Source organism: Lathamus discolor, chromosome 3 (assembly GCF_037157495.1).
Source record: "Lathamus discolor isolate bLatDis1 chromosome 3, bLatDis1.hap1, whole genome shotgun sequence".
Taxonomy (NCBI): Eukaryota; Metazoa; Chordata; class Aves; order Psittaciformes; family Psittacidae; genus Lathamus; species Lathamus discolor.
In genome coordinates this window covers 87195792-87221553 of record NC_088886.1, presented here as the reverse complement: position 1 = coordinate 87221553, position 25762 = coordinate 87195792, and the positions used below count along the sequence as shown (strand labels likewise).

Here is a 25762-nt window from a genome sequence, read left to right as displayed (position 1 = left end):
CTGGTATTGCAGCTGCAGATGGAAAAGGGAACATTAGCGGAGGTTTTCCTCCCACCAGTGCAAGAGAAGGAGAATGTCAGATTCCTCTTAATGCTGGGGGAGATTTCCAGCCCAAGGACAGAGACCATAGAACAAGTCAGCCCACACTTCCCATGGCAGTACCTCCAACTCCTCTTCAGCCTCACCCACTGCCAGTATCATCATCAGGGAACAATGTTCCCTGATGTCCCAAGTCGCTTCTTTGCTGTAACTTTAGCCAGGTGATTCTTGATTTACATTAGAGAGAGGGAACCTCAAAGCAAGCCATGGGCAGACCACAACTCTTCCTTCAGCGAGGGGGCATGAAGGAGCTGTAGAGACTCAGCGTTGCACCACATTTGAGATTATTAAGAATGGTGAGCATCTGGACCGCTGCACATCAACTATCGCGTGTTATTTCTTTTAACAAGATTTAGAGCCAACGTATCCACTGTGTTCTGACACTTCTAGAAACAATCCTTGTTTCTGAAAGGCAAGATTATGTGTTGGCTGTGGAACTACTTCCGGGAGAAGTTCACAGTTTTCTGTGAGGAACTGACTTGCATTTGTCATTGCAACTCACCTAGGGAACAGTACGTGCCAGATGCTACGACTCCTCTACATGTATTTGACTGTCGGCCTCTGCCTACTTTCAATAAAGCTGTTCAGCTGGCCTTTGGATCTCTGTTTTTGGGAGGTAACTTGTACTGCACCATATTGGTGGTGTCTAACCCACTTTGCAGCAATCCTGGTTCCAGCAGTGTACTGGGAGATGTCATGTGAGAGTTACTGCGTGGAAAACCAACATAAGTCCGGCATCATGATACTGGAGAGCACGAAAGGGGATAAGAGAACAAAAGGCAATTAAAGGATTTTTTTCCCTTCCCCTTTTTAAGAACAGAGTAGGTGCTGGAGATGCGCAGTGAGCAACAGCATTGTGCTGTGCTAATTTTTGCTGGGTTTAGTGAGCGATCCTTCAAGTAAGCTTTGGAATACACCACTTTATGAATAGTAATCTATAAAATGAGTAATTTTAATAGTTTGGACAATCCTATTTGCATTACTGACACAGTAATAAGGCAGGAAAAGAAAAAAAAAGAGGCAAACAAAAAGCCTAGCATTTGAAATCTCGGCTTGATAGCAAGAAACAAAAATTACAGGCAACACAGTGCTTGAAAATGAATCCTGGTTGGCTGCCAAATGCATTTTTCAAAACAATGCCTAATTGCCTCAGGAAATACATCAATCAAAGACTCCCAAAGGCTTAAGAATCATTTGCTCCAATCCACCAAGGCAGAGTAGCGATAAAGACCTGAGTAGTACAAGGAGCTATGTATGTCCTTGAGACAAAATCCTTACATGAGAAATAGGAAAGGGTACCTAACTAAAAGCTCTTAGACAAATTCCTTGAGCAGCTCACTGACATCACTCTTGGGAGAGATCCAATAAGAAAAAAAAATGGTATTCTGACCATGAAACCATCAACAGACATTAGAGAATCTCACAAATCGGGCTGTCCATATTGAGATATAGAAGGTGACACCACGAAGAGTATCAGTGGTGTGGCCCAGATCACATAGAGGGCGAATCAGGCTTGCATGAAGAAATGATGAGTCTATGCAAGGTCTCTGGAGAGCAGGATAACCTGAAATGCCCATGACCAGAGCAGAGGAAGAGCATGCTGAAGAACTAAAGAGGAGTTGAATCACTTGCTGCATATGCAAGGCTTCTTCCTCTCGGCGCATCAGGCCAGGGTCCTCGGATTCTGTTGGAGGCAGAGCTCACAGCACCCACCAGCCCAGTGCTGCAGAGGGGGGACCCTGGGGGGTTTGCTGGAGGTACAGAACAAGCCCTGCACCCATCTTCTCATGCCCTGCTCTCAGTCACACATCCTCTGCCGTTTACTCACACTCCCACTAGCATGTGACCGAAGCAGAAGCCACTCTTGCCTTACATGGTTTGCTCAGCAGTTGCTTTAATCCACAATGTGTTTCCTAACCCTCCTTCTCTTGCATTACATAAGCTTCCTAGGGCTGATGTGCAGTTGCTAAGCAGTAATTTTGCATGACTAAAAAAGAAATCCATGATTGTTAGGTTCACTAAATGTTTTTTCCCCCCCCCTTATTGCAATATAATTATAGCTATAATAAAAACATCACAGAATGCTCATCAGCATGCAAAAATTAGGTCAGGAACAGAGCATGTATATGTTTTTTAGATGCCTTTACTTCTTCTTTTGCCATTGGAGGGGGAAGGGCAGGAGAAGTTCGGTACTGCATAAAATCATAAATAACAGGTTTTTCCATCCTGTCAGCTAATCTGGCACAACCAGAAGTTCGCATTCTTGTTTCAGAAAGCGGTTTGCTTCCCTCACTGCAGAGCTCTCCCGAAGCCTTGTCAGAGGCTCCCTGCCTACAGCAGCAGCACGCAGTGTTTTTCCCTCTGCCCTGCAGCCTGAAATGGGGACAACAGTGAGCCCCTCTGACGGGGAGCTGGAGGCAGACCTGCCGCCATCCAGGGAAGGAGCCCTGCACCCGGGCCAGGGTCACAGGGAGCATGTGCTGCTCTCCCGAGTGGTGTCCCGCATGCCCTGTGTTGTGGGTCCATCAGGAAGGAGGCTGCACCAAGGGGCACCATGCCCAGCCTGCCTACAGCTGGGACACCTCTTGCACCGAGCTGCAGAGGACTGGCCCATAGGAGGTCAAGTAACCCTGTGCTATGCCGCTGGGCTAATTCACTGCTGAAACTGACACAAGATTTCTTCCCTTTTTCCATCCTAAAGCTCCTAATTACGCCTCCAAGCACTGTCCTAAATAGCTTTTTTCCCCCAATAGTTCTGATATTTAATTTTTTTTGACATACATTTTTAATAGTTGCTCACTGCCTCCATAATTTTTAATGTTTGCCTTCCTTTTTCCTTGTTGAAGACCTACTTTCCCTCATGCTCTTTGCAAGTTCCCTGGCTGCTAAGAGCTACTCTTACTTCTCACCAGTGCCCCTCATTTCTTCCTTGGGTGTCCAAGGAAGAATTTTTTCCCAGCTTAATCCCTCCTTTCCCATCTTTTTGACTGTGGCCAACTGCCTCTTTTAAGATGCTGTCAGTGAGGTGGCTCCAGTGTCTCTGTCCAGCCCTATGTTGTGCTGTAGACATATACCCTGCTGCACTAAAGACAGTAGGGTCAACTCCTGAACTAGAGATAACATCATAGAAATCAATTCCTTCAGAGAACAAATCAACTTAGTAATAACCTTTACTTCTTAGAGACCTAGGTTATTTATTGCATTGTCATTTAACTAATAAATACTAAAAATACTGGTTTTCTGCATTTAAGAAAAAAATGAGTAAATGAAACTGAAAACATGTTACTGTTCAAATGACCACACAAACCATCTTCCTGGTTAGCAAAATAGTATCAAATTCACTGTGGAGACAACATTTATTTCCAGACTAGCTGCTTTAATGGTTATCACTCAGGAAAGATCAGAATTTCATTAGGATGGTAACAAACCTGATATTAAAATGGAGGTTTTGCCTACACACTCGATGAAAAATCACAACTAGAGAGACTATAAAAATAGTCATCAGGTACAGGCTCCAGGAATTCAAAGCCAAGCAAGTACTTCATTGGGTCCTCCAGCCCATGTTCCTGTCCCCAATGCAGCACACAACCTGTCTATTTGGGCAGGTTGTCCAAGGAAGCTCTGAATATCCCACCCCTGGCAGTGTTCAAGGCCAGGATGGATGGGGCTTTGAGCAACCTGGTCTAGTGGAAGGTGTCCCTCCCCATGGCACGGGGTGTGGAATTAGATGATCCGAAGGTCCCTATCAACACAAACCAGTCCGTAATTTGAACTCAAGAGACCCGTACTTTGCGGTGAGGATTTGTCCTGCATAGGGCCAACAGCATGATCAGGAGATGCTGTCAGCCTCAACTATTTGAATATTGAGATTATTTGGTATTAAACATATTCTGAAGCTTTATCATCATTTGGTACTCAGTTTCCTTCATATCTCACCAGAACACGAGACATGGTTAAATAAAGTGTGCTTATTACACCAGGACTTGGCTGCCTGGCCCCTAAGCTCCTGTGCCTACCAGCTGCCATAACTGCTCATTAGGGATTATTAGGGAGGGGGTTGAGGAAATTGTTACGTTTCTGGAGCTGGGCTTTTGGTTGTTGCTTACTGTTTGTTGGTTTCGGATGGCTGGCTTTTTTCAGTTGGTCAGCAAACTGACTGCTCTTCTCGCAGTGGTGGGTCCTCATTTCAGGTTTCTCCTTTCCTGCAGCAGCTTCCCTGATTACAGTTGCTTGTTAAACTCTGCTGGAAAAAAAAGCATCTCCAGCAGGAGACTGGCACTTGGTAGTATCTAACAAATCCTGTTTGTGCTGCATGCATTGGAGAGATTGACTGTCCCCAGGGCAAAGCTAGGCTTCCCAACTTCTAAATGCAGTTTAAGGTACCTGTAAAGCAAGGCGAGCACACAGTGTCAGCAGCACCCATCTGCTGCTGCACCAAAGCGGAGGTGCTGGGTATTTCATACAAGAAGAAAATGCAATTATCCTAATTACCCCTGCTTACTACAAGCTTCCTGTTACACACTTTAGAAGTGGGACTTCAACTGCCTAATTGAGGTTTGCTAGCACAGCAATGGGGAACAAGAGATGCCTTTTGCTCAGGTAAGCAGTGGGCTCCTCTGGCTCACTGGGGCTGCTGAAGGACACAAGATGCCACCACCACAGCCAGAGCTGCTGAGGCAGAGCCATGCCCTTCCTTGGCCGTGGTCCATATCAGCTGCCACTGGGTGCATTGAGAAAAGGATGCTTTTGCCATAGCTGCTTGTGATGGCATCAGGCACTGGGGGCAAGCACGTAACAAGTAATGCAAACACTGCAGAGCAACAAGTGGGTCAAACACGTGTGTGCAAGATCTTGCCAGCATTATTTAGAAATCTCCTGGTCACAGACCTGATGGCAGTAGTGCTGCCATGCCAATGAGCTGGCAGCTGATCGCAGTGACAGGACACTGCAAAGGGCCAGCCAGAGCCCCTGTAAGGTGCCCCGGATGGAAGGCAGGAGCGATGGACAGTCTTAGGACTGGGATACACAGGGCCATTAGGCAGCACAGGAGTGAGGAAATACATCACATGCTGTCAAGGCAGCGGGGGTGAACGCAGTACATTTAGGAATTGGCTCAGAACAAGGCAGCAGTGAACATATGTGGAGAGTGCAAGGCAGATGTGACTGGGAAGCATATGGGCCTTTGCTCTTGGGCTGGGAAGCGGGGGGACAAGGCTGTGGTCAGAGACATAATTTTCCAGCTGTGTCAGTTCATTGGGATAACTAAAGCGATAATGTGCACTAATTAATGGAGGACTCAAGCAGCAAGTCACTTTTAGTGCCACAGGAGATTAAAAACCACCACAAAACCCCCCAGAAACTTTAGATTCTCTCAAAGCCTCATCCTGTTGTACCTCTTTAGCAGCCCCCCAGCCTAGAGCAGTGCTCCCCACATGCTTACCAGCATGCACCCCGGCTTCACCCCTTCTTTCCTGCGATCTTTCGGGCCCCACTTCCAGGAGAGCTATAGGAGAGCTGCCTTCTCCTCTCCTGGCCAGGCATGTAAGAAATGGGGTGGGGTACAGGGAGGCACCTTATGGCTGACAGGAAGAGAGCACAGCTGGTTGTGATTGGGGATTATTCCTCCTCCTCTGGGTGGTGTTTGCAGGGCAGGCCAAAGTGCTTGCAGTGGAGCTGGATACTTCAAGCACAAAGCAAGTGTTCTGTGATGTATTTGCACTACAGATTCACCTACTCTGGGCAGGTACAACTGTGTAATGGTAAACAGCGATTCCAGTTCATGTATGTAATTATAACAAAATGCATGTAAAATATGAAGTAGTAGATGGCTTGATGGTACTTTTTTGGTTTAAGAGTTCTCAAGTATTCTTGAGAGGCATCTTGGACAGTGAAGAAGGAAACTGTCAAACTAAAGAGGCATCTGTGGATGCTTAGCAAAGTGTCAGGCTCCAAAGTATTTAGATCGGAATGGTCTTGCCAGAACCAGTAACACTCTAACCCACTTCTTCTAAATCAGGGGTTGTTCAGGGTTAAAGTGCCAATGTAAATAATGAAACAAACTGCATTTTTGAAACGTTTGTCAAGTAAAGATAAAAAGCTTAATGTTAGAGTTCTAAAAGCAAAATTTAATAAATTAATATATGCATGCCAGATAAAAATACAAAATTACAATTGAAATAGCAATAATAATAAAGGAACACTGTTCAGCATTGCAGATTTCACTGCAACCACCATAAACATCATGGAGAATTACTTAAAGTAACATTTAAAGTACACGTTTTGTTTCTGTTAAAAACAAATTACTATCTGATGAAAAAACTGAAAGAAACCCAAGAAGAAATCAGCCCCGGAAGTGGCAGAGAATGATATGAAAAGTCAATAAACTGCCAGAGGCTCCATTTCAGTCAGCCTTCTTTTTAGTATCAGAAACCAATTACATAGAACATAAAAGCAAATTCACAACAGGCTTACACGGAGAAACATGCTGAATTACAATCACAAACTATCCAGAACAAAGATGCTGCACCAGCTCAGTTGTTTTCTTCATGGAATGAGTCTCACCAGAACAGGGAGAACAGGGAGCAAATCATGCAATAGCTTTAGGCTTTTTGTTTTTTATTTTAACATGATAAACACCCAGGATTACTAGTACTGGAAAGTATGTGTTAACCTTTTTCAACATCGGCTGAATGGCACTACAGAAACGACAAAGAGTTCCTTCATTTTTATCCTGAATACATCGAAAGCTCTAGCAAATATGGAATTCAGCGACAAGAGCCATTAAATTACTTTAAAATATTCCTTCATCCATAGAACACTGTTGCTTCCTTTTTTATTACAAAACCCCCAAAATATTCAAAATAAAATGTCTTCATTTTTTATAAGCATCTCCACCACAAGTCTCTGATAACGGATGTCATTCAATGCAGCCATCGCATCCAGCTCTGGTGCTCTCATGAGAGTTGGCCCAAAAACTATGCCCAGATTCTCTGCACTCATCAGATTTTCCTTTTCATGGAGCGTTACTCTGTAAAAAAAGAACAGTATTTTTCACATTCCTTCTGTGCCAAACTGTGCCTGCATATGATTGAAAACCAGGGAAACTGGACAGAAATGTTTGCCATTTCCAAAGCCTGCGAGAGGGTGCTGCTTCTCCTAGGACACAAACGGAAAGATCAGGTGAAAACACTCAGAGGTTAGCGAGTGCGAACACTACGCAGGTTTACAGTGAGTCAGATATCTCTGTCCTCTACCATACACACAGACCATGTTTACTTGCAGGAGAGATCAGTACTGGCAAGGGAGGGGGCTGAGGGGTAAACTCAGACAAATCAGAACAATCTCGCTTTTGCTCTTTACAATGGCACCATTGTAAAGAGGCTGTTCCTATGGGAAGCAGACCGTGTTTGTCATTACTTAGGCAGTTTTATGATCACTAGAGATGTGCTCCTGTGCCCACCCAGGTGGGATTCTGCCCAGGTTTCCCCTATGGCACATGACTCCATGTGGCCACACTGCTCCTCTCTGCGTACGATGGCATGGGCGTGAAGCACATCATACATGAATTCCCTGCCTTTATTCACGACAGGCTAACCGTGCTAAGCTGGAAGCACGGTTCCTCTTCAAGACAAGTTATGTCCTGTGGCGTGTACTAAAAAAAAAGTGAGTCATCACTTCGGGGCGGCTTTGAAACCACCAGGGTCCCACTGTAACCCCATTTGCACGGCAGTCTGAGCAGGTCATTAAACCTGTGCTCTGACAGGCACACTTCCACTCCTGCTTCTTCGGGGGTCCTCAGCAGCTGCCAAACAGCTGAGCCCCCAGTGCAGGGAAGCCTCCCACTGCCTGGTTCCCATCTGCAGGAGAGGAGGAGGTGTGGAGGCCACATCCTGCTGCTCCACAGGAACCTGACCTGTTCAAAGCTGTGGGCTGAGGTCCTGCTGTGGGGCAGGTTTGCAGGGCAACTCCTGAAATGTGATTTGAGAGAAGAATTATACCTACAGGACAGGCCTCCTCTGCCTGGGCTACCACAGAAACATGCCTGCTCAGCAAATGCCAGGAGGGTCACTGCTGCACACGATGGTCTCCGGGGTCATGGGATGGTATTTCCTCATGTGGGCTCAGAGGCAGCTTGTGCTCTCCTATGCCGCTCTGCCTTAACATGGAGAAGGCAGGGTCCCACACGGGGGGACAGGAGGAAGACAGTCTGCCTGAGGTGTCCTAACATCGACTGCCTCCATCGCTCTGCCCACCACAACGGGTGCAGGAGACACAAACACGACTCAAAGCCTAAGCCTCTACCTTGGTTTATCCTGGTGAATTGCCTCGTTCAACAATACAAATTTATATTATTCGAATGTTTTAATATGCATTACAGTTTAAAGAATCAACCAGGATTCTCAGAAACAGCTAAGAACCCAGGGACAGCAACTGGAAGAGTCTAGCTAAGTTACTCCTCACAACTGTGGCATCTTGCATTGCATGAACAAATCCCCTGGTATACAAAAGGGATTCAAGACTTTTCTTCTTTTTTTCCCCCATTCTGCCTTAATTTTTATTTTAAAACAAGTCAAACTGATGTTTCCAAGCTGCTGTCTTCACTCTGTAACTATTCCAGATAAAGGAGCTGCATCTGATTACCTGCATTTAGCAGCAAGACAACAGCCTGTTGAGCACCACAGCTCTTTTTAGCAAATGTATTAAAAGGAAGTTGAAAAACAAGTGCATTTTGTCACCCTTCTACCTTATCATTCACCTATACCAGAAATACAGTGTGCAAAAGCAACTTGCTAACTAGAGCACTCTTTAACAGGGTACAGAAAAATGAACTTCGTGTTTCACAAGCAGTAAGATAAGCTTTTTTGTCTCTTATCTCTGTGTCTGTTCTAAAACATCCATTAGAAATATCATTGAAATAAATGGGCAAATCAGGCAGAAACCCTGTAGCTGAATTTTGCCTGGGGCACTTAGCAGAGTCAACGTATTCCTACTAGTTGAACGAACTATAAAAGGAAAAAAGCAGAAGAGAACTCAAAAGTATTTTTCTAAGGAATGGGAATGATTCTTATATATCGACAATAAGTTCACGTTCGTCAAGAAACTAAAATGGATACCCTAACATGCCGCATTGATTTTTTTCCCCTGCTTTCCTGAAAGAAATAGAACCTGTGCTCTTGCACTGGATATTTATCCATTGGTCTGTAGCAGTTTTTTAGCCCACTGACCAACTCCGGTCATGTCTTGGGGAGCTGGAGAAACCTCAGACAGAATTTATGTCCCTATGGTTTTGAGAAGGTGGTAGGTGGAACAAGGGGATCCATACTGATGAGGAACGGCTGGCAGACCTCCACAGACTTGTGGCTGGGGGGCAAATTCACATTGTGACTAATTGGGGTCAGCTCAAGCCTAGTGTATGCTGTCTCTTTTAGGGTGTCAGGGATGATCAGGGTAGATGAGACTTAGCAGAAAAAGACACCAGTCTATAGCCATCAAGCTATATTAGTTCCCTGCCCAGGGAGTGACTTATTATTCTCAGAGGTGCAAATGGCTTTTTAACAGTAAATATTCACTGTAACACTGAACACAGAGCAAATCTGGTAGGCAGATTACTTTTGTGCTTCAAAACTGTGTGTTTTTTTACTTATTTCCTTTAATTGCTTTGGAAGTACTATCAGTGGGATAAACCCCAGTGCTGCAGACTATCATTCCCCAACGCAGTTCAACTTCAGGATTCAGTGGGCCTTGCCCACACTTTTCTGGAGGTCCTAGAATTGACTTAGCTAAAAATGAGTTCAGCTTAAGAGTTCCTTGCAGCCAGCCTGCCTACCTTTTCAGATGTGCCATGAGATACCGTAACGTTTCACAGTGTGCAGGAGGCAGCAGCTTCAGGGCCTCATGGAGAATTTCCAGCTGTTCATCCAGATCGGTGGTTTCTGAAACACAGATGTTCAACTGTCACCATGCGTACAGCCAGAATTCACACATGGAAAGACAACAAAGGTGGCCTGCAGAGAAGATAGGGTCTCACAGCTCTGCTGGGTTACTGACTTCTGGAACATAACCAAACCTCATAGTGGAGGATTTGCCTGTCCAAAAAGGTGCCCAGAGCTCCGTCAGGATGTGACTGGTTTTGGACAAAGAAAACTCCCCAAAGCAGACTGCACTCCATTGAGAGTCCCTGCAGCCTACTAAAAATATCCCCCTGACAATCCTTGCTGACTGGACTAGTTTTACACAAATAACCTACAGGTGCAACCCTGGGAGAGCAGAAGGTACTGGGAAGTCTGCCATCAGCATCTTTGGCTGTGTCCATATTACTTGGAAAATGCCTTCTCCAGAGGAGTGGTGAGGCCAGCATCCAGCCCTTGTTTTCCATCCACAGGTACCTCACACCTTTACAGGTGTGGCTGGTGTGACTGCTACACTGCAGAGATGTTTCAGGCAGCCAGGATGCTTGGGAGAGATGCTCCAGCTGGGCTTACTGCTGTGCTCAGAGACTCACTGAAGGTGGCCTTAAGGATGAGTGCTTATCAGCTTATGAAAACACTCAAAATGGACACCTCTACAAACACAGACTTATCTTACTTCTAAACACTTTGATAAATCACCTTCTCTCTGGCAACATAAAACCAACAGACTTTAAATGTCACTGTCAAGTACCAGGGATTCATGAAACACAAACAAAGCGATATAATCCAGAATGTGTGATGAAAAGGAAGCATTCCTGGTGACAAAGGCAAGGAAAAATGTAACCACGATCATGTAGCACCACTTGGTCATGTCATAATGTGCACTGCATCTTCATTCCTGCAATCCTTACTAAATAGGGCATGCAGTGTTAAGAGCTGATGGGACAGCTATGAAATGAATAGGGAAGTACCGCACAAAAAGGAGAAGAAAAGAGAATGAAAACCAGGAGGAAAATGTGTTATACTTACTCGCAGACTCTATAAACTTTGGGTAGGCATCATATGTGATGAGTGGAATTGGCAAATCCCTGAAGTACAGTTTAAGTGCACCAGTGATAATATTGATATCTTCATACATATTCACAGAAATATCAGCTTTTTCCCCATCTGTGTGGAGAAGGCACTGACATTAAAGCCTTGGAAATGGAACCAGATGTAAAATAGCATTCAAAAGAAAAATAATAACTTGGTTAAGCAAACATTATTAAAAAGGACACAACTCCAGATTTTGGCTAATATAAGTAAAACAGTTGCTGGGCTGTGAAATTCATCTTTTCAGGATGAAAACCTCAAGGATTTTATAAAGAAACTTACCCTTTCTTCATTTCAAATGATTGCAAAAAAATGCAGATTATTTCTTAAAAGAAAACCTGCCTGCCTGATCTAGCTGCTTCTATCTTGTATTAATGTGTGGAAGTTTAGCTATTTCAGAACACGTTGCATTGCCAAACAGTACATTTTGTCAGTACTGAATGAGAAACCAGCGGAGCCTGGGAAAAAGTGTAAAAGAAAGAAAACCAACCTAGCTGCTCCACAGCCTCCTCATATTATAGGAAAAACATGTTCACCATTTAGCTACAGCATACTACCTACTCCTGACCACAATGGACACAGATGCAGAACTTGGCTTCTCCAGCACATCCCCACCCTGCTAACGTTGCAGAGGAGGCAGATGTTGTCTGAATAGGTCCAGTTCTCCAGAGAAACAGGACAGAGAGCTTCCAGCACGGATTTTGGCTTTGTCTTCTACTGGGATAGCGGGACTGCAGCTGGAAAGCCTTTAGTTTTCCCACTGTCTTTTCTCAGAGAGAAGAGTTTGTTCCCACTGACCTTCTTTTAGACTGCAGTAATTCAAATTTTGTTTGCATTATTGTATTCATCTTATTATTTTGGAGCTTTCATCCAGAAAGATGGATTTAAATCGCACAGCCCTCTTCAGTCACTTTACCACTTGCCCTCTATCCCTCCCCCATGCCCTTGAGCGCAGCTTTACTTGCAAACTAGGGCAGTAGTTCAGAAAGCTTTGTCCTTTCCTATGCACATCATTATTGAAGCACAGATACTGATGGAAGCAGAAAAGTAGATTTTGGTAATAAAGGCCAGAAGCAAATATGCTTTACTGATGGGGAGACTCCCCTTCTGCTAGGCATAGCTGCCAGACTCCTTCAGACCAGGGATGCAGTGGAGCATGAGACAGACAGAGGCTGTGCAGAAAAAATGGCTATATTTAATACATCAGCACAAAGTTTCTGCATGCAGGAAAGACTGTACCTCTGTCAAATGCCATTTTGACATCTTCGATAAGATCACTAAATCCTGAGACTCTGTACAGTCCTTCAGAATTAAGACCTGCAATGAACATTTTAACAAGATTAAAATTAGACTTAATTTTCCAGTTCTCGTCCATCCAGTTCTTCCTTTGCCAGGTTCTTCATTTAAGGCAGAAAAAGCAGACATGTTTTAAAAGCCTTATCAGAATGAAATCTTGCCCTGGCCTTTTAACCCTGACCCTTGCATTAGCTACCTTGTTATATCAGCACTAAATTGTGTTTACGCAAATCATTTCAGAGCTGAAGAAACATGTTAAACCAATTACAACTGATTTAAAAATGACTGAGATTAGCATACTTGATGTTCAGTCATTATTCCCAAATGAAAACAAAAAACTCTCATCCTAGAAAAGGATACTCCATGTGGGCCAGTGGATCTGGTAAGACGGAGCACATCAATACTAACTGCCTTTGCTTTAGCACATTCACTTAACTTTTTAATAGAAGTGTTACTGGAAAGACAGGTGCCAATATATAACTATAAAGCAGTAACTGTCCATTAAGCAATTCCTAGCAGCATCTATAAAAATTATAAATGGGTATGAACCATGAAATAATGCAAACTATAATATTAGCTGTGCCGGATAATTGGCAGTCATAAAATGTCTTGTGCAAATCTGTTTTGAGGAATTCAGCAGGCACCCAGATGACCCAGATCAATCTAAACAGATCAGCAGCAAAGCAACCGAAGTCCATTAACTATGCCTTACCTCTAGATTCAATTTCCCTAATGCACATATCCACTACCATTGGTCTCTTAGTGAAGTGTGCTTTTACTAGCGTTGTGAGGTCACAGCTGTACACTTTCTTGACATGCTTCAGATCTGGCTTGCAGTCATTTGGGACCATCTTGGAACACTGCTTGTGCACATTTAAACCACAATCTGAGAGAAAAATAAAAAGACAATGAGACTGGTGTTCAGGGAAAATGTATCCCGAGGTCAGTACTGTGGGGTACATATGGCTCCAGCAGGTTCTGACCTGATCTCACAACTACCACTTCTGTTGAGACTCTTTAACCATCAAGTGCATGAGGTAGGGACCGACCTCAAGACAGATTTTCTTTCCAAGACATTTCCTCTGTCCCTAAAAGATCTAACGCAAAGTGACAAACTCTTCAGATGGGTTTTCAAATCAGGATCTAAGGGTCAATTATGTTCCCCACCACTATTACACACGCTGCTGTCATGATGTAAACTTACTTCCCAAATTGCTGAGGATTTCCTAACACAGCTTTAATGTAGTCCTGGGCTGTGGCACTTACGACACCTCCTGGGGAGATGGAGGGAGGGAATGGGTCTCGGAAGGCTACAATCCCTCTGCAGAACGTACTGAACCCCTTCAGGAACCCTTATGCTTTTGCCAGATATGGCAGCATATGCATAGCATTGCTAGTGACAAAGTCCCTTTCGCAGCTCAGAGGGGACTTGAATAACAGACACAGGGGTCTCCCAGCTGGTTGGTGGTTTCTCACTACGGAGCAGTTTCCAAAGGGCTCTGCTAAATCACAGCAGCTGCAATTCTGATGCCATTTCACAGGGTGTGTCTGAAACAAAGTGTTGGCAGCTCCAAACCAGTTCTATTTTCTTTAAAAATCACTTAGGAGAAATTTGCTGTAGTTTTTAAGAGCATAAACAAACAACTCCACAGCTTTATTGCAAACATACCAAGAATGGGATTTAGCTGAAGTGAAACTTAATTGAAATCAGGTTATTGAAAAATGTTTGTTCTGCCTAAAAAAAATCACTCAAGGCATAATGCTCAGGATTTGGGATAGAAAACGTTGTAAGGAGGCCTGTGTAAGGAGCAGCCTCCTCCACTGCCCCCAGTTTCTACTGCTATTTCTCCTGGTTTGCAATGCAAACTCACACGTGCCTGGGAAATAGCAACCAGTGAGAAAGGCAGCACTTTGCAGTCAGGGCATTTACCACACTTTGACATGCACTCAGTAACCACCGAGACTCCAGTTCTGCAAGCATTTCTGTTCCTCGCTGCATTGCCACTTGGAGTCCCCTGGATTTCTGCAGAATTAAGGGCTGTAGGAGATTGAAAGATCAATGCCTTCATGAAAACCTGTACTCTCCTCTCCCACTGCAGTACTGAATCTGTATAGATTCCCTTCATATTTTGTTCTTGCTGATTCTGCCAATACTTGTATTTTCATTAATGCTCCATAGATTATTTGACTTTGTTCTTTCCAAAGTAGTAAACCAGAATTCATCACTAAATTGAATTTCCACTAAGTCAGCTGCAGTCTGCTGCTAAAAGCACTTTGTTTACTTAACAGGCCTGTAAAGCAACCAGCTTTGTCACTTAGGATCCTCTGTAAACCATCCAATCTCTGGTTGCAATTAAAGTTCAGCATGTCACCTTCAATCAGTCAAAAGTCGCACAAATCCCCATCCAGATGAAATGCCTGATTAAAACTTTCCTTAGCTATTTCTATGCAGGAGCGACTCCCTTCATTGTGATGAGAGGGCAACGTACAAGTCAGGGAGCTGCAAATGCTCCATTTCCCACCTGGCTGTGATTTTGTGTTGTGAACCTCACCTTGGGCAAAGCAAGCAATGTAAAACCCAGCTCCCTGCAAACAAGCAGTACCCCTGGGGTACATGTCACAGTGGGCTGTGCTGGAGCCCTAGGCAGTGGCAGGCTCCACTGCTGTCCCTCCAAGCATGGTGAAATTCAGTTTGGTCACTTGGGCTCCTTCAGCGTGCTCAGTTGCCTCATTTGTGACAGAGAGGAAACAGTGACAGCCAAAGCACTTGCTTTCACCAAATCCCACATTTAATCAAGTGCTCTCAGACCCCAAACTGCATGACCACACCAGCTCTTCATGCACAGCCTCCACCCTACCTGTGGTTCTGGAGTGCGGAAGGAGGAAACTGAGCCCAGATCTGTGCCCAGCACTACATTTTGTCTGAACTGTGAAAAACCAGGTCCCTCTGTGCTTTAAATAGGGCTTAAATTCACTGGAAATGTGACCTGAATGCTTTATTGTCTCAGTGCTTCACCTTTAACATGGGAAGGAGAAGCTGTTCTTGTCTCCTCTAGGTCTTGTAGAAATAAATTCATTAAATGTTTGTTGAAATGCAGAGGAAAAATCACTCATCTTTGGTGTAAGGCTTGAATACTGTGCTGTTAGTAAGACAGCAGTTCTAACAACAAGAAGACAAAATACTGGATAGGTGCTATTAAGCAAGTACCACCCATTCTGCTTTCAGAATAAAGATGAAGTTGTGAAGTAAAAATACTAAGTAGTCAAATAATTAAGAGGCATGTCTTAACACAAACACACACACACACACACACACACAGAGAAGGGAAGCAAATTAAGACCGCATAGGAAATCTTAACTCTTGGTTTCCTTTATTTTGAAACCTTAACTGTGCACTAACAGTATTTACAAATGCAAATATAATTATTATACACAGAATTCCTAAAATTGCTGTAAGAAGCACCCATTCCAACGTGTGTGAAATGCTTTAGTATGTCTGTCAAAAACGGTGTCTATAAGACTGGAATGGCAGGACTCACGAGTGATTTTGTGAGTGCAAATTAGCCGCTTCACAAGACAGCAGTATAGCTCAGATTTATGTTGCTAGGAATTCAAGGATAATTAAAATATACAAACAAGAAAAAGGAAAAACATGCTTCCAAGTGTCTTATTCTTGACTTAAAACTATTATCACATTCACTGAGAGAATTCTATGTATAGACAAGAAAGTTTCATTTCATTAAAATACCTAACTCACAGAGATGTTTTCAGTGTGACAATGTGAAAACCTTGCTCCTGAAAATACTTGTGCTATTGCTAATCCCATAGATTCAAATGGGCTTTGGATCTGACCTCGTTAATGCCAGAGCAGTAATTACAAATGCAAAAGTCAACTTTTCTCCTCTCTCGTTTGCTCTTCCTTTGCATTTGATTAGCTTTTATGTACCAGCCTACTGCTTAAGGGCTTACAAACCCTCCCGAGAAACATTTTAAACCTAGAAATATTTCAGATACTTAATGCTCAGAAAATGAATGAGCACTACATTCAGTATTACTGGGATGTGTGATACCCTTCTAATAAGAAGATTCTTCACATACCTCCTATGTGAGTGTAGAAGACCTCCTTACTTTAGCAATTCTGCATCAATAAATACTCCTAGGAGATTTCAGTGGATTTCCAACAGAAAAATTATGGTTTTTCCAACAGAAAAACAGTGGTTTTTCCAACAGAGAAGCTGAAACTCAACAATGCCATGCTTTCTACCAGGTGGGTTCCTCTTCCCAGGTAACAATACTTCATGAAAGGTAGAAGAGGCATGTCTCAGTCACTAGTCTCTGGTTCAGTTGATAACTTGGGATGAAAGGTAATATCTTACTAACTCCAACAGGTAAAAAGCACAATGGCAGGAGATGAGGTCAGTTCTCTCCGCAGAGCACTGGGAATGTGCCAGCCTTATACTGTAACTACACTTAGCTTACTTGTTAGACAGGAATTATGCTGCAAATTGCGTATTATTAAATAAAAATGTCCTCTGTTCTCATTGCAGATGCTTCATGAACACTTCAAAATCCATTATTTTAGAATCAACTAGGAAGCAACAAGAAAGCTAAGTCCTGAACCTCTCTGCGTGCTGCTGCATGGTGAAGTCTTCAGACTGCCTGCCTTGTTTGCACATGAGCTTCATGATTTGCCTGGATTCGTTAAGACCAAGAGGATTCATCCAATTTCAAATTTAGGGTCTACTGACTTTTGGTTATATCAAAGTAAATCCAGAATAGCTGAGTCGGTGTTAGCAGCTTTACTCCGGATCTAAAGTAGTCAGGAGCCTTAACCCATTTCTTACAGATGTTCATCAGAGCTTACCTGCTGGCTGGCTATACAAATTGGTGAGGAACTAAAGAAGAATCCCCCTAGAGGGATTTATCTGCTGATAAATCCCATAATAATACAGGTCAGATTTAAAAACTGCAGCCATGAGCCCTTGCAGGTCAATAGGAAAACTTACTTCAGTTGACCAGAATTTCACCTTATAGAGACGGTTTCTCAGGACCAGAACTGTAACTCATGCTTACTATTCCTTTTTACAGTGCTATCAAACTGCGGCCACCTTTCAAATATACCAAATGCAACAAGCAACCAACCAAACAAAAAAAAGCAGTAAAAATTCATGAGTTCATAGGAAGTTTGATGTCTTTTTGTGGGGAAGAGTAGTTTTAGATGACAGGTTTAAAAGTCTGTGATAAGCTGCCCTGATTTTAATAGCATATTGGTCTAGGAGTTCAGGTGGGCTGTGACATTACTTCTGTGAGAGGTATTAAATTTAAAACCAGCCTGACAATAGTTTCCTGTGATACCTAGAAAAAGGTTTGGTAATGTTTTAGAAACAGCTAGTACTGATGTTAGTCCACTGGGCTGAAAGAACAAATAATGTGTTCATATTAATGTGTGAGCACAGCCAAAAGATGCATGTACGTTAGTGCTACCCCATGAGCACACATTATAAATATTTGCAGAGACTAAAATATACTTCGCTGTCACTTTTTGTTATACTGCTGATTTGACTTTAGCCAGTTTTAGATTTCCTTTGGTTTACGATTTACTGGTTAACATGGCTGCTGATCACATTCCACTGGAATGATACCGTATGCTACATACATCACTCTAATTACATTTTTGAATTACCCTGAAGAAAATTTATGCATTTTGTCACTCCGAGGAGCAGCTTTAGGAGCTCAAAGAGAAATTTACATTATCTGCAAAATGCTCTGAAAGACTCTTTGGAGGTTTATGGGAAGCATAGGAGGGTGGGAAGCGTGGAGCTGGGGTGCTGGCACCTTGTGTTGCCTTGGACAGGTCTACTGTGGTACCTGCCAGATGGGTTACCACCTTCACCTTTGGTAAGCCGACATCTGAAGACAATGGGGACTGCAAAAGCACAAAGTACTGGCATTGTTCGTTCTGCAAGGGTGAAAAGGTTAAAAGGAATTTGCTCTCATAAACAAATCATGAGCTAGTAGCTTTCCTTTAATAATTTAATGCTTGTTTTCTGTAGCAGAGGAAGCAGTGTTTTCTGTTCCCTTGGATATAGTGTGTGTGAAGAAGCACCTGAACCCAGCAAACCCAGTGGGCCTGCGTGCTGCACTCTGTGTTTCCAAGCAGATGGCAGCGGGGTGCTGTGAAGGTCTGCCACCTTCCTCCTCCTCGGCAGAGCTGTTCCAGCCTGTGTGGCAACACAAGCTGCTGCACTGCCTTACATACATGTCATTTGTTTATGTGCAATGCATATCTGGAAGAAACCTTGGTCCCACCTCAGTCTTAAACCACTTTATTAAGCAGCACCATTGCAAAAATTGCTTCTATGCTCCCCCAAACCTGTTATCATCCATACTATTGTATCAGACACTATAGGGTACATTATTATTTGGGAAGGAACTTCAAGAGGGCAGCTAGTTACTGGGCAACAAAATCACCGAATACTACATAAAAAATTAGGGGTTATGAAATGAAAAAAAGCCCATGAAACAAGCCAATCCCCCCTTATCCCAAAAGAATACATATGTCTCTGCCTCCAAGTGCTGGACATGTTTAGTGGCAATGGTTTGATTTTATACAAGTCTTAAAAGATTAGTTTGTTCAAAAACTTCCCTGGCTTCCTGCCACGACACCTGCCTACCTCCTCAACAGCTCCCCTGATGGGCTGCTGGCTTGCTCAAGGCTTCCAGGTCTGTGTGGGCTTGGAGATAAAGCTGCTTTTAGGACTTACAGTTTCAAGAATATATAGCTCCAGAATAGCTTCCCCATGGGAACGACTTTGAAGCAAGGCTCTCCTGCCTGATTAGCATTTCAGAACTGTGGAACTCATTCCTTGCAGGAACACCACCAGATCCTGAGCTGCTGGAACAGCTTGTCGGGCAGCACACATCTCCAGCAGCATCACCACCTGCCTGAGGTCGTCAGGGACGGTTCTCCAACCATTCTTCTTCCCACAGCCATGGCCTCTGCAACTTTGCTTTGCTCTTGTTCCCTCTTTGGGCTGTCTGTGCCCTACACCGTCAGGGAAACCAGCAGAATCAGAGTGCACAGAAGAAACTTGGATGTGTTTTTAAGGTGCAGTTGTGGGCAGAATGGGAGCTTGTCATGACTGAGACATGCAAAATACCTTGAGATGGGGCAACATGATGAGCACACCTTGTCTTCTCCTTTGCTGATTACATAACTAGAGCATCAGCCATTTTTCCAAGCACTAAAAGCATGAGCACTGTGCCTGCACAACTACTGCCTGAGGGTGGGCAGGCTCCTTTGTGGTTTCCTGCATCCTTACATGCCAGTGGACCGACACAAGGCTGTTGTAAATGCCAACAAGGGAGTTAATAGCAAGGCAAAACAAAACAGCAAAGGAAATGCAGCAGTTGTATGTTTTTCAATTACTGGAGAAGGAAACAGATGACATAGGGAAATCAAACACTTCAGCAGTAATTCACAAAACCATCCTGCTTTGAGACTGCAGTTTAACCTTTCCGAAAATGAGCTCCTTGGGCTTCCTGCCACCAGGGCTTGGGCTCTACCCACTGCTTGAGCTCAGCTGGTTTCCCCCACATTGATAGTTCAGCTGCACGTTTATGTCTACCAGCTTTTCAGAGGGTGGTTAAAAGGAGCAGCCCAAAACACTGTCAAAAGCATCCAGTGAAATGCAGTAAAAAAAAAATGTATCTTTCCTTTAAGATAAGCTAACCAATGCTCTTAAACCAGCCTGTTTAAAAAAAAAAAAAAAAAAAGAATCTTCTGATTGTATCACTTATTCATTAAGAATGACAAGCAAAAGGGTAGAGAAGAAGGAAGAGATTATACAGTAGCTTGAACAGTTCTGACAGGCTGAGGAAGGGGACAGGACACACACAGCAGCTTAACAAATCAACTAGTCTGCTTGTCTACCAGTCTACTTGCGCAGTGTAACAGCATCATTAATACCATGCTTTAGTCTCTGAGAATACACACAGTTCACCACTAATGCTACTGGGTGTTATGTGTTTGCATCATTCATGAAATGAATTCCCAGGTGCAGAGCTGCAAATTTAATTTGGGTTTGTCATAGTTTATCTCCTGAACACATTCTGGCCAATGGGATGGGCCTGTGAGCATAGGAGAGCCTTACACAGGGGCAATGTAATTAATAATACAATTTTTTTAAGTTCATGCACTGGATTTTGAGGTGGGGTAAACTCTCATGTCTTCGTTAGCTTCTGCTGAGCTTCAGTGTTTACACAAGCTGGTGGCATTATAATTTCAAACACTTCTTTAGTCATTTCTACTTATTGTGACAACCTGCAGGAAAGCCTGCTGGAGATGGAGCTTGCTGTCAGAAAAGGCAGATTCCTTGCATAGAGATGAGTCTTCATTTCACAAAAATTGTAAGGGCCTTTGGCTAGGGTGCACAAATTGGAAGCATGACTCTCCAAGGCAGTAGGGCAGATGCCTTTTAAAAGGATTCACTCTAAGGAAGCAAATCTGTCTTTAAATAAGTTGATGAAATAAGGATCAAATTTGAGAGAATAACATCTAAGGAAAAAGAAATGATTCCAGTTCTGTTGGATATACCTCCAGCAGAAGTCAAACTACAGATTAAGTCCATGAATTAATTTCCTATAGGATCCAAATCCTGGACGTCACCCTAAGCCATAATTTGGCAGACAGTAAAGTCTTCCTGTGTTTGGTGGCCTGCATCAACCCTGAAACCACTTCCTACTTCAGCCCATAACCACCTCCTCTAATCTTTATGAAACGAAAATATATACTCCTCCTTCTTTGTCTGCCACAGAACCCAAACAAGGATAAGCTAGCGAGAATCCATCGTCCAGGGGTTAATCGTACTGACTATATCTGACAAGATACAAGATACTGAATGCAGAGAGGGACACATTGAGTCATGCTGGACTCCAACAAAGCATGAGTCAAGGCAGTTCAGTTGCTAAGGCATCCTTGCCTGTTGCTATGGCATGTGTACAGTTATGAATGTTCAGCTCTGGTTTATTATTTTTCAAAGGACTGGCTTAGTTTGTGTAACAAACGAATCTATTGACTTCCTCCAGCTCCTCCTCTTTTCTGAAATGGGTGACATTTATCTCTTGTCCAGTCTTGGACTGTCCCACACTTATCTTCTTGCATGTTTTCATGCTTCTGCAGATAAAAGGATTTAAAATGGTTAAGGAGTAGCCCATGCAGTAATCTATTTGTATTTGTTAAACTTATCACTTCTGTACAGCAAATAGAGTCCTCTTGAGATGTGCAACTGTTAGCTATAAAAAGCAAATGCTTTAAAAAGTATAAAAATACATATGATCACTGCAGTTTGGCTCATAGGTATTTTCAATAAAACGATTATACAGACCACCAAACAGATTTTGTGGATTTCCCTGGAGTGGCATTGAACCCCATTTGAATGCAAGTATGCTGCCTCCCGCTAAAAGCTGTAATTTTTCTGAAGTACGAACCCACTCTGAGAAGCACAGGCCTCATGCGGCTCCTTGTTTACTGTATCTCATTGCTTCCATATTAAAATGGCTCAGGTTAGGAGCAAAATGATTACTTAAAAAAAAAACCCTAACACTTTTAAGACCTGTATAAACTCAGCCAAACTCATGGCACTCAAGCCTGAGCTCTTCCACACTCAGGTGTTAACAGTGGTTACACAGGTCCCCACTATGTACCCACACACCTCCAACTTTGCTCCGCAGTGCCCAGATCTGTACAGTTTCTGGCTCTGATGGTTTGTGCACTCTCAGCTGTTGGGAACAGGTAGACACTGCTGAAGGTGAAGCAGAGACAAGGCAGACTGTGGACCTGTCATCTGCTACAACATGGGGCTCTGCCTGGAGTCCCTCTCCTCTACCCAGCTGCTGATTTCCATGAAATTTATAAGAATAAAATCACCTGGGAAGCTCCTAGTTCTCCACCAGCTATCGCTGATGGCCAGTGGCTACAAGCTAGCCTTGCAGTGAGGGGACGACAAGCGAGGTGGCTCAGCTGCAACCCCTACCCTTGGGAAAGCCCGTTCTCCTGCTCCTCAACCCCAAGCCAGGCAAGCAGCACACACTGCAGAACCAGACCTGCCAGGCTGAGGAAGCACTGCTCAGCAGCCTCACCACTGCATGGCCCCTAGCCTGCTCCCCCTCACGCCCCATCTGACAGTGCTGCACATCAGCAGCAGCTCGCCTCGTTGTGCCCAATGATCTGCAGCATGGCCTGAAAATCCTCAACCTCCCCCTGCCCCAACACCCAATGCTTCAACAAGCAGTGCAGTTGTACAACACAGCATTTAAAAATACAAATAAGATCACAGAAAATACTGGAAGCTACCAACAGCGATATGAACCCTTACACAAGATCGAAAGCCCTAATTATAGTTTCTGAACCTATGAAGTCATCTAATACACATATGTTCCTCTGCACTGCAAGAAGGAAAAACGAGGCATGCAGTACTTATTTCCGTCTTCATAAGAAGGAAAGAAAACCAGAAGAAGCTTTTGGGAATTCAGAATTTAGAAAACTCTGCATAAAACCGGAAAAATCAGTTCTACTTCAGTTAAGAAAAAAAAAAAAAAAAGGCAGCACAAAATCATAAGCACTTTTGGTTTAATATAAAAGCAGCATTATTTTTTCCTTCCACAGTGCCATGCAGCATTGCAAGCCTTCATACTCTTCATTGTTACTGATTTTCTGGATTAAAGTTACTTAACATAAATCTGAGAAATACTTGCTATTTCTCCTAAATGCCAGAACTGAAGAATCTACTTCAGGCGAGGAAGGAAGATGGCACACTTACTGGCTCACGTGCCATCAAAAAATAACTACTTTAATCAGAGAACAAATCGAGAACAAAATAAGGCTTCCTCTTTCTCTTCTAGCACTGCACACCCTGTACAAAATCAACAGCAGTAAAAAGTACTAGCAATCTTCATTCATAAGTGAAGGACATGGCTGCAACCCTAAATACTTAGCAGGGAGAAAATGCTTGAAAATGCCATTTTAGTATAATAATTTCTTAAAATGGAGCTGCACTCTCTAATACAGAATCTATTGATAACAACAGCAAATTACATTCACATAATTACAGGAGAAGGATTTTAAAATATTTCAATCTGATTTGGCTATAAATGAAGTTTTACATTATTTTGCAGTTCTGTGATAAACAGCCTTCTTGTTTGCTTGACACAAGACTTCAGAAAGCTTTAGTCAGAGCAGATTTTCTTAAATTAGCTTGAAAATTCAGTTTCCAGGGCAACACACGCAGGTCTTCATACATCAACATTTCTTTGCACCATTTTTATAGATGCAGTTGCTTGCTAGAATGTCATAAAATACTTTTTAAATACAGCAAACTATTTTGATCACTTTGATCCTTTTATTTTTGCCTTTGAAGAAAGCTGACTGTCCTTTCTTCACAGAAGAATCGTATCAATAAAACTGACAAATTGTTTTACTTCAGAGAGGCTTTATCCCAGAAATGCCTGCACTGACACCCATGCGTGTAATACATTTCTACCAGCACCTGAATATTTATATAATGTTTCAGTACACATCCCTTAGTCATCATCCCATTTCTTTCTTTCTTTTCAGTTTGCAAGTAGGAGACATGACTTACAGTCTACGGCATGCTGGGGGTCTGCTGGCTTATACCTAAAATCAACCTGAGAGCCTGTTTCACAACAGCAACTTGAAATTTGCTGATGCCCACCTTGCACTGTGAGATTCTCAGCGAGTTTTTCACACCTGCCAATACATACAAGTAGTATAAAAGAAAGAAAGCTCACAATGCATCTGCCTATTTCTCCTCCATCCTAAAAGGGTGTGAAAAACCAAATCCCTTAATGATGATTATCATTTCCCCTTCATGAGCACTTGAGATGTGCTCTGCATCACTGCAGTGATGTTACCAAAACAGGCACTTTAAACCACCAGCAACAGAGTGGATAGGCTTCCTTCTTTGATTTTTGGATCCTTGACACAGTGTTACAGTGGAACAGGCAACATATTAAATAGTTATGACATTAGGACTGTCTTGGGAAAAGAAGACTGAATGACTGTTACCTGCACATTTTACTCCCTGAGCAATAAGGCCCCACATGAAGTTGGCACAGTATTCACACCAGTGTGGGCCTCTGAACGTGTGCACCTGGAAGACAGCAGCAGAAAGAAAAATTATGGAAAATGACCAAACTATTTCACAGACATCAGTATCAATGTGTCTGCACAAGGCAGCATTCCTCTTCTTTGAAGGCACCACATGCCACTGGAAGCTTCCCTTTATCACTGCAGGAAAGGAAGAAACAAACATGAGAAAGATTTAACTGCCAAGACTTGCAGACCAATGGCAAAAGGGACTTCGCCATCCTGAAGCATCCAGAGCAGCGGAACCGTATCTGCTCCCAGACCGTGTGGGGCAGAGGAGCAGTGGTAGGTCACAGCCCTTCTCCAGCCTCTCAGCAGCTCTCCATCTGGGGGCAATTTTAGCCACAAGGCAAGGCTTTGGCAGTGACCATGCAGGAGTTCCATCTCTCAATTTGAAATGTCTTCTGCTTTGCCCTCTCCTCCCCTCCGCAAGGTGCTGTGTGAAATGCAGAGGGCTGCAAGATTTTGCATCGGGTAGAGGGAGTCCTGCCAGGCAGAAATACCACTGCCACACAGGAACACTGCAACCGTACTTAGGGATTTTCCAGTTTAGAATAAGTCTAAAAGGAAATGAATACTCTTCAGATTAATGTTACAGGTTGAAAACCCAAATGAGAAACTGAGAGAAGAACCACTAAACCAGGAAAAAATTTAAAGCTAAAGAAAAAAACCCCAATGTTCTTTTCAATCCCGGCTCACATGGTTGTTACAAATCCTGCAGCCACCATTAGCTGTTTCAGATTTTATTCTGATAGAGTTCCTGCAGTAGGAAACCACAGGATTCTTTACAGAGAAAATTATTACTTCCTTAGCCAGCATAAAAGGCTTCAAGCCTCTATTTAGAATGGACAGGCTGACACAAAAAATCAGTAACCAGAGATCATGAAGAAAGGGAATTTGCAGTGAAATGTAGTAAAAAATGCTTCAGGCTTAAGTCACTTGGTTCTCCAGAGTTACTGAGTGGGTATCAGAGCAGGCAGTAACCTCAGGCACGTGCACTGCCTGGTCACATCAGTACAGAGCTGAAGAGAGAAGGAGCTGGTAGAAATGTCAATGCTTGACATCCACAGAGAGCTCTGCTTATAAACAGCAAAACGCAAAGCTGGATCCCTGCTCACACTTACCTTGAACAAGTGACAACCCAAAGCAGCACCCAGACCTCATTTCAGTTTTGGTTACAGGAAGAAGGTCTGCAGCCTCC

General features: G+C 43.3%; 1 protein-coding gene across 4 annotated transcripts in view; it reads right to left on the bottom strand.

Annotated features, from left to right (window-relative positions):
- Positions 1–6203: 6203 nt before the first annotated feature.
- The window catches only part of CHN1 (chimerin 1), a 105463-nt gene continuing 85904 nt past the window's right edge, over positions 6204–25762 (bottom strand). For all 4 annotated transcript variants that reach the window (XM_065670314.1, XM_065670316.1, XM_065670315.1 and 1 more), the window contains 6 exons: positions 24481–24565; positions 13108–13281; positions 12339–12416; positions 11037–11174; positions 9926–10031; positions 6204–7126 (listed from right to left, as the gene is read on the bottom strand). In XM_065670314.1, coding sequence (XP_065526386.1) covers positions 6955–7126; positions 9926–10031; positions 11037–11174; positions 12339–12416; positions 13108–13281; positions 24481–24565 — 753 coding nt within the window. In that variant the 3' untranslated portion in view covers positions 6204–6954. The remainder of the gene's footprint in view (positions 7127–9925; positions 10032–11036; positions 11175–12338; positions 12417–13107; positions 13282–24480; positions 24566–25762) is intronic.